At 42.3% G+C, this 17,288-nt stretch overlaps 1 protein-coding gene across 4 annotated transcripts in view; it reads left to right on the top strand.

The window, feature by feature from the left end:
- The window catches only part of ipcef1 (interaction protein for cytohesin exchange factors 1), a 210,973-nt gene that overhangs the window by 58,205 nt on the left and 135,480 nt on the right, over window positions 1-17,288 (top strand). For all 4 annotated transcript variants that reach the window (XM_068044818.1, XM_068044820.1, XM_068044822.1 and 1 more), the window contains exons 2-4: window positions 14,542-14,592; window positions 14,882-14,915; window positions 15,153-15,325. In XM_068044818.1, the coding sequence (XP_067900919.1) occupies window positions 14,542-14,592; window positions 14,882-14,915; window positions 15,153-15,325 (258 nt within the window). The remainder of the gene's footprint in view (window positions 1-14,541; window positions 14,593-14,881; window positions 14,916-15,152; window positions 15,326-17,288) is intronic.

Below are 17,288 nucleotides of genomic sequence, written 5' to 3'. Positions count from 1 at the left end.
TCCTGGTTCCGGAACTTAGGTCATCCCTCTCTCTGGTGCTAATACCATCATTAATTAACAAAGCTACCCCCCCCCCCCCCACAACCTTTTCCTCGCTTCCTGTCCTTCCTAAATGTCCTTCAATATTCAAGTCCCAATCTATGTTATCCTGCAGCCATGTCCCTGTAATGGCTATTAGATCGTACTTATTTATTTCTATTTGTGCTATCAGTTCATCTGTTTTGTTTTGAATACTACTTGCATTCAGATACAGAGCCTTTATTTTTGTCCTTTTATTATTTTTGTAACTTCTAGCCTTATCTGCTGATTTACTCTTAGATTTGTACTATCTGTCCCTTCCTATCACGGTCTGTTTATTATTTCCCATATTAATACCTTTCTCTCTTGCCTCTACTCTTTGATTTACCACATCTTCCCACATTTGATCCATTGCCCCCATTATTTAGTTTAAAGCCCTGTCTACTTCCCTAGTTATAAGAGAAAGCTAGCTTGTCATATAAAGACAGATAGTAAGAGTTTTTTAAAGTATTAATTTTGAAAAGAGTAACTAAAGCTAGTGTTGGTCCTCAAGAGAGAGAGTCTGGGGAATTGATAATGCAGAACAAGGAAATAGCGGAGGCGTTGAACGGGTATTTTGTGTCTGTCTTCACTGTAGAAGATTTAGAAAACTTCCCAAAGATACTTGAAAATTAAAAGGTGAAAGGGAGGGAGGATCTTAAAACAATCACCATCACCAGGGAAAAGGTACTGGGAAAACTATTAGAGTGAAAGGCTGACAGGTCCTCAGGACCTGATGGCCTGCACCCTAGGGTCTTAAAAGAAGTGCTACAGAGATAGTAGAAGCATCGGTTATAATCCTTCCAAAATTCCTTAGATTCTGGAAGGGGCCCAGCGGATTGGAAAGTAGCACATGTTTATCCAAGAAAGGAGGGAGACTCAAAGCAGGAAATTTATAGGCCAGTTGGCCTAACATCTGTTATAGGGAAAATGCTAGAATCTATTATTAAGGAGGTTAGAGCAGGATACTTAGAAAATCATAATGGTATCAGACAGAGTCAACATGGTTTTGTGATAGGGAAGTCATGTTTAACTAATTTAATAGTGATTTTAGGAAGTAACAGGCGAGATGGATAAAGGGAAACCTGTAGAAATGGTGCACTTGAATTTCCAAAAGGGAATTGATAAGGTGCCACATCAAAGGTTACTAACACAAGATAAGAGCACATGGTGTAGTGGATAACATATTAACATGGATAGAAGATTGGTTAGCTAACAGGAATAAGAGATTAGGGATAAATAGATTTTTTTGGGGTGAGAAGCTGTAACTAGTGGAGTGCCACAGGGATCAGTGCTGGCACCTCAACTATTTACAATCTACATCAATGACTTGGATGAAGGGACCAAATGTATGGTAGTTGAGGCTGCTGATGACACAAAGATCAGTAGGTGAGTGAAGAGGAGGTAAAGGATCTAAAAAGGGCGAGTGGGTAATAATTTGTCAGATGGAGTATAATGTGAGAAATTATGAACTTGTCCATTTTGGCAGGAAGAATAGAAAAGCAATATATTATTTAAATGGAAACATTGCAGAATTCGGTGGTACAGAGGGATCTGGGTGTCCTGGTACATGAATCACAAAAAGTTAGTATGCAGGTACAGCAAGTGATTAGGATGGCAGATGGAAAGTTGGCATTTATTGCAAGAGGAATCGAGTATAAATGTAGGGACATTTTACTGCAGTTGTACAGGGCCTTGGTGAGACCATATCTGGAGTACTGTGTACAGTTTTGGTCTCCTTATTTGAAAAAGGATATAATTGCATTAGAATAATTATTCAGCGAAGGTTCACTCAACTAATTCCGGGGCTGAAGGGCTTATATTATTAAGAAAGGTTGAACAGGTTGGGCCTACACCTGTTGGAGTTTAGAAGAATGAGGGGTGATCTTATTGAAACATATAAAATCTTGAGGGGACTTAATAGAGTGGATACTGGGAAGATGTTTCCTTTTGCGGGGAAGACTAGAACTAGGAGACATAGTTTAAGAATAAGAGGTCTCCCTTTTAAGACAGAGATGATAAATTTTTTTCTCTGAGGGTCGTTAGTCAGTGGAATTCTCTTCCCCAGAAAGCAGTGGAGGCTGGGTCATTGAATATATTCAAGGCTGAGTTCGATTTTTGATAGACAAGGGAGTCACGAGTTATGGCGAGCAGACAAAAAAGTGAAATTGAGACTAAAACCAGATCAGCCATGATCTTATCGAATGGTGGAGCAGCTCAAAGGGCCAAATGGCCTACTCCTGCTCCTCTGTTCCTGTGTGTTCCTGGAGCTTTCATCACATGACCTGGAGAAGTGAGAGGTGGTGCATTTGGGGAGGTCAAACAAGGCAAAGGAATACACGATTAATGGGAAAATACTAAGAAGTGTAAAGGAACCACCTTGGAGTGAATATCCACAGATCCCTGAAAGTAGCAGAACAGGTCAATAAGGTGGTTAAGAAGGCATATGGAATCCTTTCCTTTATTAGCCGAGGTATAGAATACAAGAGCAGGGAAGTCACGCTGGAACTGTATAAATCATTGGTTAGGCCACAAATTGAGTACTGTGTGCAGTTCTGGTCATCTCATTACAGAAAGGATGTAATTGCATTAGAGAGGGTACAGAGGAGATTTACTAGGGCTGGTAAAATGCAGCTATGAGGAAAGATTGGATACGCTAGGGTTGTTCTCCTTGGAACAGAGAAGGCTGAGGGGAGATCTGATTGAAATGTACAAAATGTTGAGAGGCCTAGATAGAGTGGAGGTGAAGGGCCTATTCATTGTAGCAGAGAGGTCAGTGACTAGGGGGCATAGATTTAAAGTGATTTGTAGAAAAACTGGAGAGGAGATGAGGAAAAACTTTGTCACCCAGAGGGTGGTGGGTGTCTGGAACTCACTGCCTGAAAGGGTAGTTGAGGCAGAAACCCTCAACTCATTCAAAAAGAGTCTGGATATGTACCTCAAGTGCCGTAATCTGGAGGGCTAAGGATCAAATGCTAGAAGGTGGGATTAGACTAAGTGGATCGTTTTTCAGCCAGCACAGACACAGTGGGCCAATTGGCCTCTTTCTGTGCCTTAAACTTTCTATGATTTCTATGACTTCCACCTTCAACAATCTCGCACAATAAAACAGCCTTTTATCCATTGCCAAAATTTTTACAATTAATAAATGGAAAAGATTCAAAGAAAATGAAAATAAAACTTCATTTTTTTTTTCATTGTCTTCTGATGTTTCTCTTGGGTTGCTTAAATTATCAAGGAAATTAATCCATAATTCCTGGAGACCGCAGGGCAATCCTGGAGGGTTAGTAATACTATCTTCAGAAGAGGTGCCAATGTGCCTGGTTTGTAAAAGCTCACTGGGTCTTTGAGTATCTGTAAGGTGTGGTGAGTATGTTGCATTGAGAATTACTGATTCTCAACAATGCTTGATAATGATTTGGTTCCAGTATGGAATTTCTTTGGAGTTAATTTGATGGAATTCAAGTGATTGACATCATCAAATCCCTTCCTTAAAAATCAAATTGTTCCAATTATCAAAAATTTTAACTTCCTTTTATTTTCCACCATTGTGATTTTTGAGTGTTTTGTAGTCGTTCATAATGAGAGAGGTGTCCTAGGGGAAATGTTAACACTTGATAAGGCTGAGTTGATGCGGGATGTTGAACCAAAAGCACCCTGGGTTAATGACTTCTTTCTATACTGATGTTCAGTCCTTTACACTAAGAAACTCATTGTTGCCTCTGAGCCAGTAACCTCAGCGATACACGGACTAATTTTCTGTGGTTTGCACCCAGAAAACATTTATTCCTGGAAGAAAAACACAGGAAATGGGGACAGAGACTTGTTTCACTTTATGACAAGCTGGGAATTTCCCAAGGAGGCAGACCTGGTCCTGCGCCTACAAAAGGTACAGGAACGGAGAGGTATGGGGGTAGAATTCCCAGCCCCTGGCTCAGATTCTGCCACCTTTAATAAAAAGTTGCCTATTTTGAATGACATTTGATAAAGTTAGGTCTTGTGTGTGAGTCACTTGCAATTTGGGAATCTCAGGGTGGTGAACATGACAACATATGTCGGACCTGCTTGTACAGCCTCTAATTTTTGAGTTTGGAGGCATCCAGTCCTATGGCTGCAGCTGTGCTCCCAGCCCCATCATCAGGCCTGGACTAGTGGTGTGATTGGACTATGTTTTTTCCAACAATTGTGAGGGCAGTGCACCAGTCCAATACCGGAGAGAAGGAAAAACAGCCTCTTAACCCCATTGGCTCTTGCTGCCTAAATGCATTTTTCAACAAGTTAACTAATAGTTCAAGGCAAGCTGCTATCAAGACCAGTAGGAGTCTCATGAGACCATGATAAATCCAAGTCAAGTGCAGTCTTCAGTGTCTCATTTTTATTTGTTATTGGGATGTGAGCATCTCTGGCAAGACCAGTATTTATTGCCCATCACAAATTGCCCTTGAAAGGTGGTGGTGAGCTGTTTTCTTGAATCGCTTCGGTCCATTTGCTGTAGGTACACCTGCAATATTAGGAAAGGAGTTCCAGCTTTTGAACTAGCGACAGGGAAGAAATGGTGATATAGCTCCAAGTCAGAATGGTGAGTGACTTGGAGGGCAACTTGCAGGTGGTGGTGGTGTTCTCATGCGTCTGCTGCCCTTGTTCTCTTAGTTGTAAGAAGTCGCGGGTTTGGAAGGTGTTGTCAAAGGAGGCTTGTCAAGTTGCTGCATTGCATCATGCAGATGGTACGCACTGCTACCTCTGTGTACTGGTGGTGGAGGGAGTGAATGTTTAAAGTGGTGTTTTGGGTGTCGATCAGGCAGGCTGTATTGATCTGGATGGTGTTGAGCTTCTTGAGTGTTGGTGCTGCATGTAATCCAGGCAGTGTAGAGTATTCCATTACACTTCTGGCTTTTGCCTTGTAGACGGTTAACAGGCTTTAGATAGTCAGGAGGTGAGTTCCTCACCACAGAATACCCAGCCTCTGACCTGCTCCTGTAGCCACAGTATTTATATTGCTGGTCCAGTTAAGTTTCTGGTCAAAGCTAACCTCCAGGATGTTAATAGTGGGGGATTCAATGATGGTAATGCCATTAAATATCGGGGAAGATGGTTAGATTCTCTCTTCTTGGAGATGGCCATTGCCTGGCACTTGTGTGGCATGAATGTTACCTGCTACTTATCAGCCTAAGCCTGAATCTTGTCCAGGTCTTGCTGCAGGTGGATACAGACTGCTTCAGTATCTGAGGAGTTGCAAATAACACTGAACACTCTGCAATCATCAGCGAACATCCCCACTTCTGACATGATGGAAGGAAGGTTTGACACACAGTGTAATGCAAATTTAATTTTCACCATTTATTGAGTTCTATTTGGAGATGCATTAGCAAGGGAGAAGGAGGGAAACACTCATCACTTGGCCATTGTCATATATCACCTGACAGCTGGATGTGAGGGGCATTGGCAAATTCCTAGGATCAGTGTGATTTCCTGGCTGCACTTACATAGCACCTTTTAAAGTGCAAGATATTTCATAGAGATGCAATCAGAAATAAAGGATGCCAAGTCAAAGAAGGAGACATCAGAAGAGATACCTAAAGGCTTGATTAAAGAGATATATTTTAAGAAGTGTCAAGTAGGAGGGGAAGTGGAGAGATGGATGGGTGTATGAAGGGAAGTCAGTTCTTGGAGGGTTTGGAAGGTGGGAGGGTGTGGGGCTGAAGGAGGTTGCAGAGATGAGGAGATGCAAATCCATAAGGTGAGTATTTTAAATTGGAGTTGCTGGGAAATAGGATGCCGATGTTAGTCAGCAATGAGAGGTTTGATGGTGAATGAGACATGGGGGATAGAATTTGGACAGTATAGCTTCAAATCAGCTGAAATTTATAGAGGGTGGAAGATTGCAGTCTGGCCTGAAGAGCATTTAAATAGTCAAGTCAGAAGGTGTTAAAGGCATGGATGAGGGCTTCAGTGGCAGATGGGCTGAGGTAAGGGCAGAGGCAGTCCATATTATTGCAGTGGAAGGTAGACAGACTTTGTGATGGAGTGGATATGGGTCTCTAGATTGACAAGGTTGCAATGTGTTTCAACCTAAGAAAATGAAAGAGGAGGGAGATAGAATTGATGGCAAGGGTACAAAGTTTATCACGAGGGCTGAAGACAATAGCTTTGATCTTCCCAAAGTTTAACAGGAAGAATTTGCAGCTGATCCAGGATGATGTCAGACAAGCTGTCTGACAACAGAGCCAGTGGAGGGGTAGATAGAGTTATTGGAGAGGTAGAGTTAGCTATCATTGGCATACGGGTGAAAGTTGACTCCATGTCTGTGGATAATGACACCAAAGGGCAGCATGCAGATGAGGAGAAGGAGGGGGACTCCAAGGATAAATCCATGGGAGATTCCAGATTTAATGGTGCAGGGATAGGAAGAAAAGTCATTGTTTGAAATGCTGTGACTACAATTGAATAGCTAAGTGTCAAATCAAGTAAGATCAGTCCCTCTGAGCTAAACAATGGAGGAGAGATGGTGGAGATGGATGGTGTGGTCGCCCATGTTAAAGGCTGAAGAGAGGTCGAGGTGGATAGGGAGGGACAGTGACTTTTGCCATTTTGGTGCTGTGGCAGGAATGGAAACCTGACTGGACAGATTCAAACATGGATTTGTGGAAAAGATTGGCACACTGTGGAATGTGATAACACATTCAAGGACTTTGGAGCAGTAAGTAATTTTGGCTGGGAAGAGTGAGGCCTAATACTGTTTGATGTGGGACAGCCAGATCTGGTAATGAATGTGCACAGATGCACTCAAGTCTGCATCTCTTGGACTTGAGGGAAATAAGCTGGTGGCATTGGGGACTGACCAGGATAGGAGAGAGTAAGGTTTTTGCTGTGATCAAAGGCGGAGATGAGGGAGTGATTGAGCAGAGTGATCGCATCCTTTGTATTGTAGCGGGTTGGAGGATCAAAGGCAAGGTGGATGGCAGTTTCAAAGTAAAGTTGTAAGTGACTTGGGAAGTTTTTCCAGGGGTGGATACCGAAGGAAGTGGAATTGAAAGTGTTAGTTAGATGTGGCTGGTGAGAGGTACAAGGAGGTGGTGAGAAATAATATCAAGTCTGAAGGAGTAATGAGGTATTTGGAGCTAGCAAGCTCAAGAGGATCATCATGAAGAGAGGAAATACTTAGGGAGGACAAGAGTGCAGTGAATTCAAAGAAATGAGATGAAGATTGAAATCACCAAGCATGAGGAGTTGCTCATTGCAGACATTGAGGGAGGAAAGGAGCAATGATATTTTGATGTTAAGCACGTGGTAGGACTTTGAGGAGGGGGGTGGTTGTAGGTGCCAGACAATAAGATAGTGAGGTGAACATGAACTGATCAGAAATTTGTAATGGGTAAGTGATGTCTAATGAACGCAGTTGAGTTTTTTGAGGAATTAATTAACATGGTAGATAAGAGAGTGTCTGTGGATATTATATTCCAGAAGACATTTGATAAGGTTCAACATAGGTGAATATAATGCAAGAATTAGGAGCTGGAGTAGGCCATTTGGCCCTTCAAGCCCACTCTGCCATTCAACGAGATCATGGCTGATCATCTACCTCAACTACCTCAGCCAAAAAGACTTGCAGATTGGTAGGTAAACTGGCCATTGTAAATTGCCCCTAGTGTAGGTAGGTGGTATAGAATATGGGGTTAATGTAGGATTAGTATAAATGGGTGGTTCTTGGTCGGCACAGACTCGGTGGGCCGAAGGGCCTGTTTCAGTGCTGTATCTCTAAATAAATAAGTCATTAATGTTGTTACGGACAGGGGAGAGATGCTAGGGTTCGTTCCCCCTTTTCACATTGACTGACCAAAGACAGTGTGTTCTTTTTTTTTAAAAAAAGATGTTTTTTTAACCCGAGTGCTCGAATTGTCAGGAACAGACGAATGACAGGTTTTCTCGTAAGTTTAACAGAAAGATAAATGTTTATTATACAACACCCGAAATATATGCAACAACACTCATTCTCTCACTTGGACAGATGCATACGTACTCAAGAAAATATATAAATTATAAAGGTAACCTGCGATGGGTCTGATTATTTTAAAGAGCCTTCTGTTAAACTTGCTTTTCATCGGGGTGAAGACTTGAAATGGAACAGGCTTATAATCTTTTCCCTTGTTCACCAATGAAAGGCTTGGGAGGTTTAGAAATAGAATGTGCTTTTGCAGACTGCTATTGTTATATTCCAGCCAAATGTCAATGGCAAAGCTCTGGTAACATTTCTCAGTTAGGGATGTCATGCAGGCTGCCACCTGCCAAGAATGAGGCACATTAATTTTGCCACATGGACATTAAATTTCAAATTGTTGCTGGGAAGAGAAGGCCTGTGACAAGGAGTTGCCTGGAACCTGGCTGGAAATACATTATTGCATATTAACAGTACGTGGAACAAAGGAGCTATCCCCTGCTCCAATGCAATCCACAAACAGACGTGGTCAAACCAGTTAGTCACATGACTAACCTGCTTGGCAATCTGTTTTTTTTTCTGAATTGTAGAGTTTGAACTGAGAGTCTGCAGAAAGCTGAATGTTCCTGAACTGAAGCAGACCTCCTCTCCTGCCTGTCTGCTCCCATCTCTTTCTCATGGAATTCCAAAACCACCTGAAGACACAAGAACCCGAAGAGAGTAAAGTCTCCTGCAGCAAACACAAGGTTTAAGAAGAATACTGGGCCCCAACGAAAAGCAAGATCTACCTACAATCAAGGATTCTACAGTGAGCTCGAAGAACCGTAACAACAACTCTTCAGATATTCTCTCAAATTTTCTACTTTATTTTTCTTCTGCTCTTTCTATCCCTATCTGCATGCATGTATCGCATTTGCATGCTAGCATGGGCGTGTCTTGTATCCGTAGACGTTAACCAAATCAGAGTTAAGTTTAATAAATTTCAATTTTTCTTCTTTAAACCCAAGAAGAACTGTTTGAGCTGGTTTCTTTGCCTTTTAATTGGAAAGTGATGAACAAGAATTCACCACGGGGGAGCTAAAAACACGGTGTGTTTAAAATGTAAACCCTGTTACAGTAAGACCAGGTGAAGGCTGAAAGGGAACCCTAGACCTCTTTCTCACCTGGTCGTAAAGGGAGTTCAAGGCCAACTCTAGTCGCTGCCTCATTCAAAGCTGGCCATGTTGGGCAGAATCCTTTCTCTTTGATCGGATAGATGGATCTCCTTTGTCTGCCCAGAATATACCTTTATTAAAGCACCTTATCAGAAACCTAGTTTCTATCATGTGACTATAGTTTCTCTTTCCATTGTTCTCATAAGTGGTTTCTGATGGTGAGGTCATTGTTAGATAATGGAGTCCAGGTGTCATTCGTCCTCATCCCAATGTGATAAGGTATGGTTTTTCACACCCATTCCTTGGAATTTGAGTTTGGAGTCAAAAGTCTGCAACAGTATTGTTAGTTGAAGAGAAGCAGTCATCACCACAGAAAAGTTTGTTTGTATTGCAATGACTTAGAACATAGAACATAGAACAGTACAGCACAGTACAGGCCCTTCGGCCCACGATGTTGTGCCAATCCTTTAACCTACTCTAAGATCAAACTACCTACATACGCTTCATTCTACTATCATCCACGTACCTATCCAAGAGTCGCTTAAATGTCCCTAATGTATCTGCTTCTACTACCACCGCTGGCAGTGCATTCCATGCACCCACCACTCTCTGTGTAAAGAACCTACCTCTGACATCTCCCTGAAACCTTCCTCCAATCACCTTAAAATTATGCCCCCTGGTGATAGCCCTTTCCGCCCTGGGAAAAAGTCTCTGGCTATCCACTCTATCTATGCCTCTCATCATCTTGGACACCTCTATCAAGTCACCTCTCATCCTTCTTCGCTCCAATGAGAAAAGCCCTAGCTCCCTCAACCTTTCTTCATAAGACATGCCCTCCAGTCCAGGCAGCATCCTGGTAAATCTCCTCTGAACCCTCTCTAAAGCTTCCATATCCTTCCGATAATGAGGGTCCAGAACTGAACACAATATTCCAAGTGTGGTCTAACCAGGGCTTTATAGAGCTGCAGCATAACCTCGCGGCCCTTAAACTCAATCCCCCTGTTAATGAAAGCCAACACCCCATACGGCTTCTTAACAACCCTATCAACTTGGGTGGCAACTTTGAGGGATCTATGGACGTGGACCCCAAGATCCCTCTGTTCCTCCACACTGCCAAGAATCCTGTCATTAAGCCTGTATTCTGCATTCAAATTCAACTTTCCAAAATGAATCACTTCACACTTTTCCAGGTTGAACTCCATCTGCCACTTCTCAGCCCAGCTCTGTATCCTGTCAATGTCCCGTTGCAACCTACAACAACCCTCCACACTATCCACAACTCCAGCAACCTTTGTGTCATCGGCAAACTTACTAACCCAGCCTTCCACTTCCTCATCCAAGTCATTTATAAAAATCACAAAGAGCAGAGGTCCCAGAACAGATCCCTGCGGAACACCACTGGTCACCGAGCTCCAGGCTGAATACTTTCCATCTGCTACCACCCTCTGTCTTCTCTGGGCCAGCCAATTCTGTATCCAGACAGCCAACTTTCCCTGTATCCCATGCCTCCTTACTTTCTGAATGAGCCTATCATGGGGAACCTTATCAAATGTTCTGCTAAAATCCATATACACCACATCCACTGCTCTTCCTTCATCAATGTGTTTTGTCACATCTTCAAAGAATTCAATAAGGCTTGTGAGGCATGACCTGCCCTCTCAAAGCCATGCTGACTATCTCTAATCAAACTATGCTTTTCCAAATAATCATAAATCCTGTCTCTCAGAATCCTCTCCAATAATTTGCCCACTACCGACGTAAGACTGACTGGTCTATAATTCCCAGGGTTATCCCTATTCCCTTTCTTGAACAAGGGAATAACATTTGCCACCCTCCAATCATCTGGTACTACTCCAGTGGACAGTGAGGACGCAAAGATCATCGCCAAAGGAGCGGCAATCTCTTCCCTCGCTTCCCGTAATAACCTTGGGTATATCCCGTCTGGCCCCGGGGACATATTTATCCTCATGTCTTTCAAAATTTCCAGCACATCCTCCTTCTTAACATCAACCTGTTCGAGCATATCAACCTGTTTCACGCTGTCCTCACAAACGACAGGGTCCCTCTCACTAGTGAATACTGAAGCAAAGTATTCGTTAAGGACCTCCCCTACCACCTCCGACTCCAGGCACAAGTTCCCTCCACTATCCCTGATCGGCCCTACCCTCACTCTGGCCATCCTCCTGTTCCTCACATCAGTGTAGAACGCCTTGGGATTTTCCTTAATCCTACCCGCCAAGACTTTTTCATGTCCCCTTCTAGCTCTCCTAAGTCCATTCTTCAGTTCCTTCCTGGCTACCTTGTAACCCTCTAGAGCCCTGTCTGATCCTTGCTTCCTCAACCTTAAGTAAGCTTCCTTCTTCCTCTTGACCAGCTGTTCCACATCTCTTGTCATCCAAGGTTCCTTCACCCTACCATCCCTTCCTTGCCTCATTGGGACAAACGTATCCAGCAGTCGCAGCAAGTGCTCCCGAAACAACCTCCACATTTCTGTTGTGCATTTCCCTGAGAACATCTGTTCCCAATTTAAGCTCCCCAGTTCCTGCCTAATAGCATTGCAATTCCCTCTTCCCCAATTAAAAATTTTCCCATCCCGTCTGCTCCTATCCCTCTCCATGACTATAGTAAAGGTCAGGGAGTTGTGATCACTATCACCGAAATGCTCTCCCACCGAGAGATCTTCCACCTGGCCTGGTTCGTTGCCAAGCACCAAATCCAACATCGTCTCCCCTCTTGTCGGCCTATCTACATATTGAGTCAGGAAACCTTCCTGGACACACCTGACAAAATCTGCTCCATCCAAACTATTTGCACTAAGGAGGTTCCAATCAATATTAGGGAAGTTGAAGTCACCCATGATAACAATCCTGTTACTTCTGCACCTTTCCAAAATCTGCCTCCCAATCTGTTCCTCCGTGTCTCTGTTGCTATTGGGGGGTCTATAGAAAACTTCCAATAAAGTGACTGCTCCTTTCCTGTTTCTGACTTCCACCCATACTGACTCAGTAGACAAACCCTCCTCGACGACCTCCCTTTCTGCAGCTGTGATACTATCCCTGATTAGCAATGCCACTCTTTTACCTCCCTCCCTATTCCTTTTGAAACATCTAAACCCCGGAACATCCAACTTCTCAGGGATGTGTCCCGAAAGGTCATTTGTGTTTTAATGACTTCTCCAAGACTTGTCCAGACATGAAAATTAGCTCAGGGTTCTTGTAGTTCTATGTGTATTGGCAGGAAAGGTAGGATCACCTGACCTCTTACCCAGTTTTTTTTTTAGAAGTGTCCATTTTGGGTTTACTTCATCAGTTCCTTTATATAGCTTGTAAGTTTGGATTACATGGGCGTGACACTTACCCACAAAGAGAAAAAAATGAAACTTCTTGGTATTTCAATTTTTTATAGAAAGAAAAGAAATGGTAATTATTCGCATACATTTCTCAGTCACTATCACTAGGATTAACATTTCTTAATCACTATCACTAGGATTGGGTGGCCCCTGTATGCCTGAGCAGGACAAATGACTTGCTTGCCTCATTAGAGGGGTGTGGGCACACCCTTTCCTTGAACACAACATCCTGGTATCCCTTGGGGATTTTGTCTGTTTCTACTGCACCTATGGCAGTATTCCTAGAGGGGTTAAGGCACTCTTTCCTGGACTGGTCTTGTGAATCCCAACAAAAACCATTGACTTTCCCTTCAATTTCCAGCAGTCGACTTTCACATGCCCTGCTTTACTACACACAAGTCTTCGGGAATCATTTCTACTCTCTGCACTGCCCTTCTTGTCCTGTGGACATTCTCACTTCTGTTCTCCCGTTCACTACCACCCCATCGCCTGTTGCTCTCCCACATTTTGTCCTTCCCAGGCCGCTGGGAATTATTATGGATGTTTTTTCCCTGATTAAAAGGTTTGTGCATGAATTCATAATCGTCCACCATTGCAGCGGTGTCCCTCACCTTTTGGACCCTTTATTCCTCAATATGGGACTTGATATTAATTGAGATACTGTTTTTAAATTCCCCTAATAAAATCACTTGTACATTCCCCTCATGCGAATGTTCTAGCTTAAAAGATCTCATCTTTTTTCTTTCTCTTTTGGGCCTCCTTATCTCGAGAGACAATGGATACGCGCCTGGAGGTGGTCAGTGGTTTGTGAAGCAGCGCCTGGAGTGGCTATAAAGGCCTATTCTAGAGTGACAGGCTCTTCCACAGGTGCTGCAGAGAAATTTGTTTGTCGGGGCTGTTGCACAGTTGGCTCTCCCCTTGCGCCTCTGTCTTTTTTCCTGCCAACTACTAAGTCTCTTCGACTTGCCACATTTTAGCCCTGTCTTTATGGCTGCCCGCCAGCTCTGGCGAACGCTGGCAACTGACTGCGATTAAAAGCCATGTGTTTCACTCACTCAAATTCAATGAAGGTTTGGGAAGGTCGTTTTTGAGTATTCCGGAATTGTTGTCTATATGCCTCAGGACTAACTCATAGGTGTTAAAAATAGCAGCTTTCCTTCCTGAAAGGACATTAAGCTGAATGGTCTATCCTGTTCGTATGAACCTAAATAAATGGTGAATGTTGGTAGGCTTTTTAATTGTTCGAGGCATTGCAACCGACCTGCTGTCTACATATATGTTGTCTATGTGTCTATGCTTTGAACAGGGATTGCTGCATCGCAGTCAGGAGTAGGAACCCTGGCTGATCATTTCCCTAATTTGGAGATACTAAGATGAGTTGTGGACTAAATTTGGCACCACTCCAGCTGTGGTAACTTGATTTAGCACAGACCAAAGACTGAATCTGGGACCACTGTGGTTTTAGAGCACAGCTGATGACTGAACTAGCTGAAACATTGGGAGAAAGCATCATGTCACTGTTTAAATATAAATGTTTTCTTTAATATACTTCACATACTGACATCACATTGTCATACCCAAGTAAGTCACTTGATGGAGTTTACTTTGTGTTCTAGATTTTGGTTTTGCTTGTAACGAAGTCCAGGCTGAACAGGGTCAATAATTTGCAAGCAGGATAACAAGGGCACATTACGGAGTAGGAATCAGTCCAAGTAGTTCTGAGAATGTAGCTTCAAAATCACATAAATTTCAAGGGCAAATAATCAGAATTTCTTCAAGTGGCAAGAACTTTTATTTCTTTGAAGGGTGTGGGTATGGTTGCTCGACAACAAGATAAAGGGATTTCATGCCCTTAAAGATTATTGAAGGCAAGAGGATGGGCGTAAAAAAATAATTTTTGAGATATACCAACCACACAAAAAAAAACCGCGGTTGTTTCACACTTCTGTGTCACTTCCTGTTTGCAGTTCATGGCTTAGTTCAAATAACACATTGTTAATTGAATGCATAGTTATCTAAATTGTTTTGAAACATATTTTTCATTACAGTCTTCCCTGTCTTCAGTCTCCGCTACTGGAGCAGCTAATGGCAACTCTCCTGTAAGTAACAGTTTGCATTTTGGAATGTATTTTGTCGCAATCAGCCAAGCTGATTTAGTATGTTTTAGCTGTTAAGTGTATGGTATCAGTGTGAAGGCTCGTTTACAGGCTGCAGGATGTTCACTGAAATCCTGCTAATTGATTTTTTTTGAGTGTTGTGCGTCAGTAGCTTCTGTCAGATATTAGTGAAAGGTTTCCTGACTGAGCTGGCTGCATGCATATCAAGTGTTTGAAACGTCTGTGATCTATGAAGCCAAATGCTGCAGCTTACATTGTCTTATCTTTACAGGTTGTATTGCGTTCCACAAGAAAGAAGACTCGAGGTAACTTTCTTGTACTGCACATCCAGTATAACTTGTTAGATTGTAAGAAAGAGCAGTGAATGGACCTGGGTCTAGCTGCTGTTGTAATTTATTATGATTTGAAGATCAATAGTTATTTTATCATTTTGGATTTAAAAATAACATTTCCATATATTGTGCACTGAATTCAAATCATATATTTGGTTTGAAAGTCCAAAGCAGACTGAGTTTATAGTGCCCAATTGAACTTGTTTTTAGGAAGCTCAACAACAATGAGCAGACGAAGGATTTCCTGCAAAGACCTTGGCCAAGCAGACTTCCAGGGATGGCTGTATAAGAAGAAAACTAACAAGGGCTTAATTGGCAACAAGTGGAAAAAGTATTGGTTTGTGCTGAAAGGAACCTACCTGTATTGGTATACAAACCAGGCTGTGAGTACGCTTCAGTCAAATTCACCTAATATTTGTGTTTTCAGTTAAGTTCAGAATTGACTTGGGAATTGCAGTCTGGTATTTTAATATCATGAGAATAGTGTATCTATTTTAATTACAGTTTAATGAGTATATAGATCATATTTTTGTAGGTGTGTGTACATATGAGATATGGTAAAGTATGATGCTGGTTCCCATGATTTGCCATATGTGCAGTGAACAGAAGTGTTTGCCTGGTGGAAGAATTATCAGAAGGGTCACTTCTAGTGACCAGTTCAGAGCAACATTGATTGAGGGGCCTGGAAGTAGACTGACTGATCATTGTCACAACTGCAGCTAGGTAGATTGGGCCAGGAAAAATGTGGGTGGGGTGAGATGGGGGCTGGGGTGAATGGGGAGGGGAAGAAATAAAGGGTGTGTGTGAGAGCCCAAGTATTCATTAAGCACATTCATTTGCTGAGCAAATACTGTATGATGTAACCACAACAAGGAGTTGGATCATGTGACTAATTACAGTGAAAGCTTTGTTAGCTGGCACTTTACCAACCAGAAAGTTCTGTTATCCAGAATTTCCAAAATCTTCCAAGGCTTGTCTCCCAATGCCGAATTCTCCCAAGTGCAGCCAATTGTTTTCGGCATTACTGTCCTGTAGTTAGTTAGTCTGCCGATAGTCATCTTAGTGGTGCTGCTGGCAGTACATCTCATTGCATTGCTGTGCTTATGCAGTATCGCAATTTATCTCCCCATCACCTTCTACATCTAGTGCTTTAGTGTAATTTATACATTAACTTTAGTGTTCCTCAAGAATTCTATGCATCTTTACTGCCTCGAGATTTCTGTATTGCACATCTTCTCCTTCTTTGCATGTAATCATTTCTTTTAAAATTCAAACTATTGGATTGTATTACTTGGTAGTACGACTCTTGATTAACCAAAATTTTCGATTACCCAGCACCTCTTAGGTCCAATGCATGCCGGATAACAAAGCTTTTACTGTATATTGATTTGGCAAGCATTCCCCAAATATTACATTATAAAAGGTTTGAAAGAAAAACAGTGAATACTGAAAATACTCAGCTGGTCAGGTGGCATAAGTGGAGAGAAAAACAGTGTTAACAATTCAGGTCGATGACCTTTTGTCAGAACTGTGTCTAATATTGTGTTAGCTCCAATGCCTGGAATCACTGTGATCTCTGAATGTCAGATACAATGAGGTGTTTTGTTTGCCAACTGATGCAATAGTGCTCTCAGGATCATTAAAATAATTTATCCAGATTCTGAAATGTAGGAAAGATTGTATCAGATAATTTATCTCTAGATGGGAAAGGCAGCAATTGCGTTCAGCAATTGACTAAGAATTTATACAAGAATAGAAAACTAACATTGACCACCAAGATACGGGGATACCAAATGTGAGTTCTGAACATGCTTCTGTGTGGTAGAGAATTTTGGACAACCTACAGCAAGCATAAAAAAAAGAATAAAATCTTCCACACCCACTGTCTCCAATCTATTCTTAAAATCAAATGGGAGGACAACATTTGTGATGCCAAAGTGATTGAAGGTGCTACGTTGCCGTTTAATACTTTACTCAAACACAGACACCTCTGGTGGCTTGGTCATTTTTATCAGTTGGCAGGTCATCATATTCTATTGGATTTCTTGTACAGAGGACTTGCTGATGTTTCAATGCCACTGGGATGAACTAGGCTCAGGTTTAAAGATGTTTGCAAGAGGGACATTGATACCAAAACTGGAAAGATGTGGCTAGCAATAGGCTACACTGGAGGTGTACTGTATCAGGGCACCAAAGAGGCTGAGGAGAGGTGGTTGAGAAGGAGGAAAGAGGAAAGCACATCAGGGTTCAAGAGGTAATACTGTGCAGGCTTCATCGTCTGACATGGTGCTTTGTGGCTCACCATCTGTGACCAGGGCCATTGCTCAAGAACTGGACTTGAAGTTA

This window comes from Heterodontus francisci, chromosome 13 (assembly GCF_036365525.1).
Source record: "Heterodontus francisci isolate sHetFra1 chromosome 13, sHetFra1.hap1, whole genome shotgun sequence".
NCBI classification, from domain to species: domain Eukaryota; kingdom Metazoa; phylum Chordata; class Chondrichthyes; order Heterodontiformes; family Heterodontidae; genus Heterodontus; species Heterodontus francisci.
This window is presented reverse-complemented; position numbering and strand designations above follow the sequence as displayed.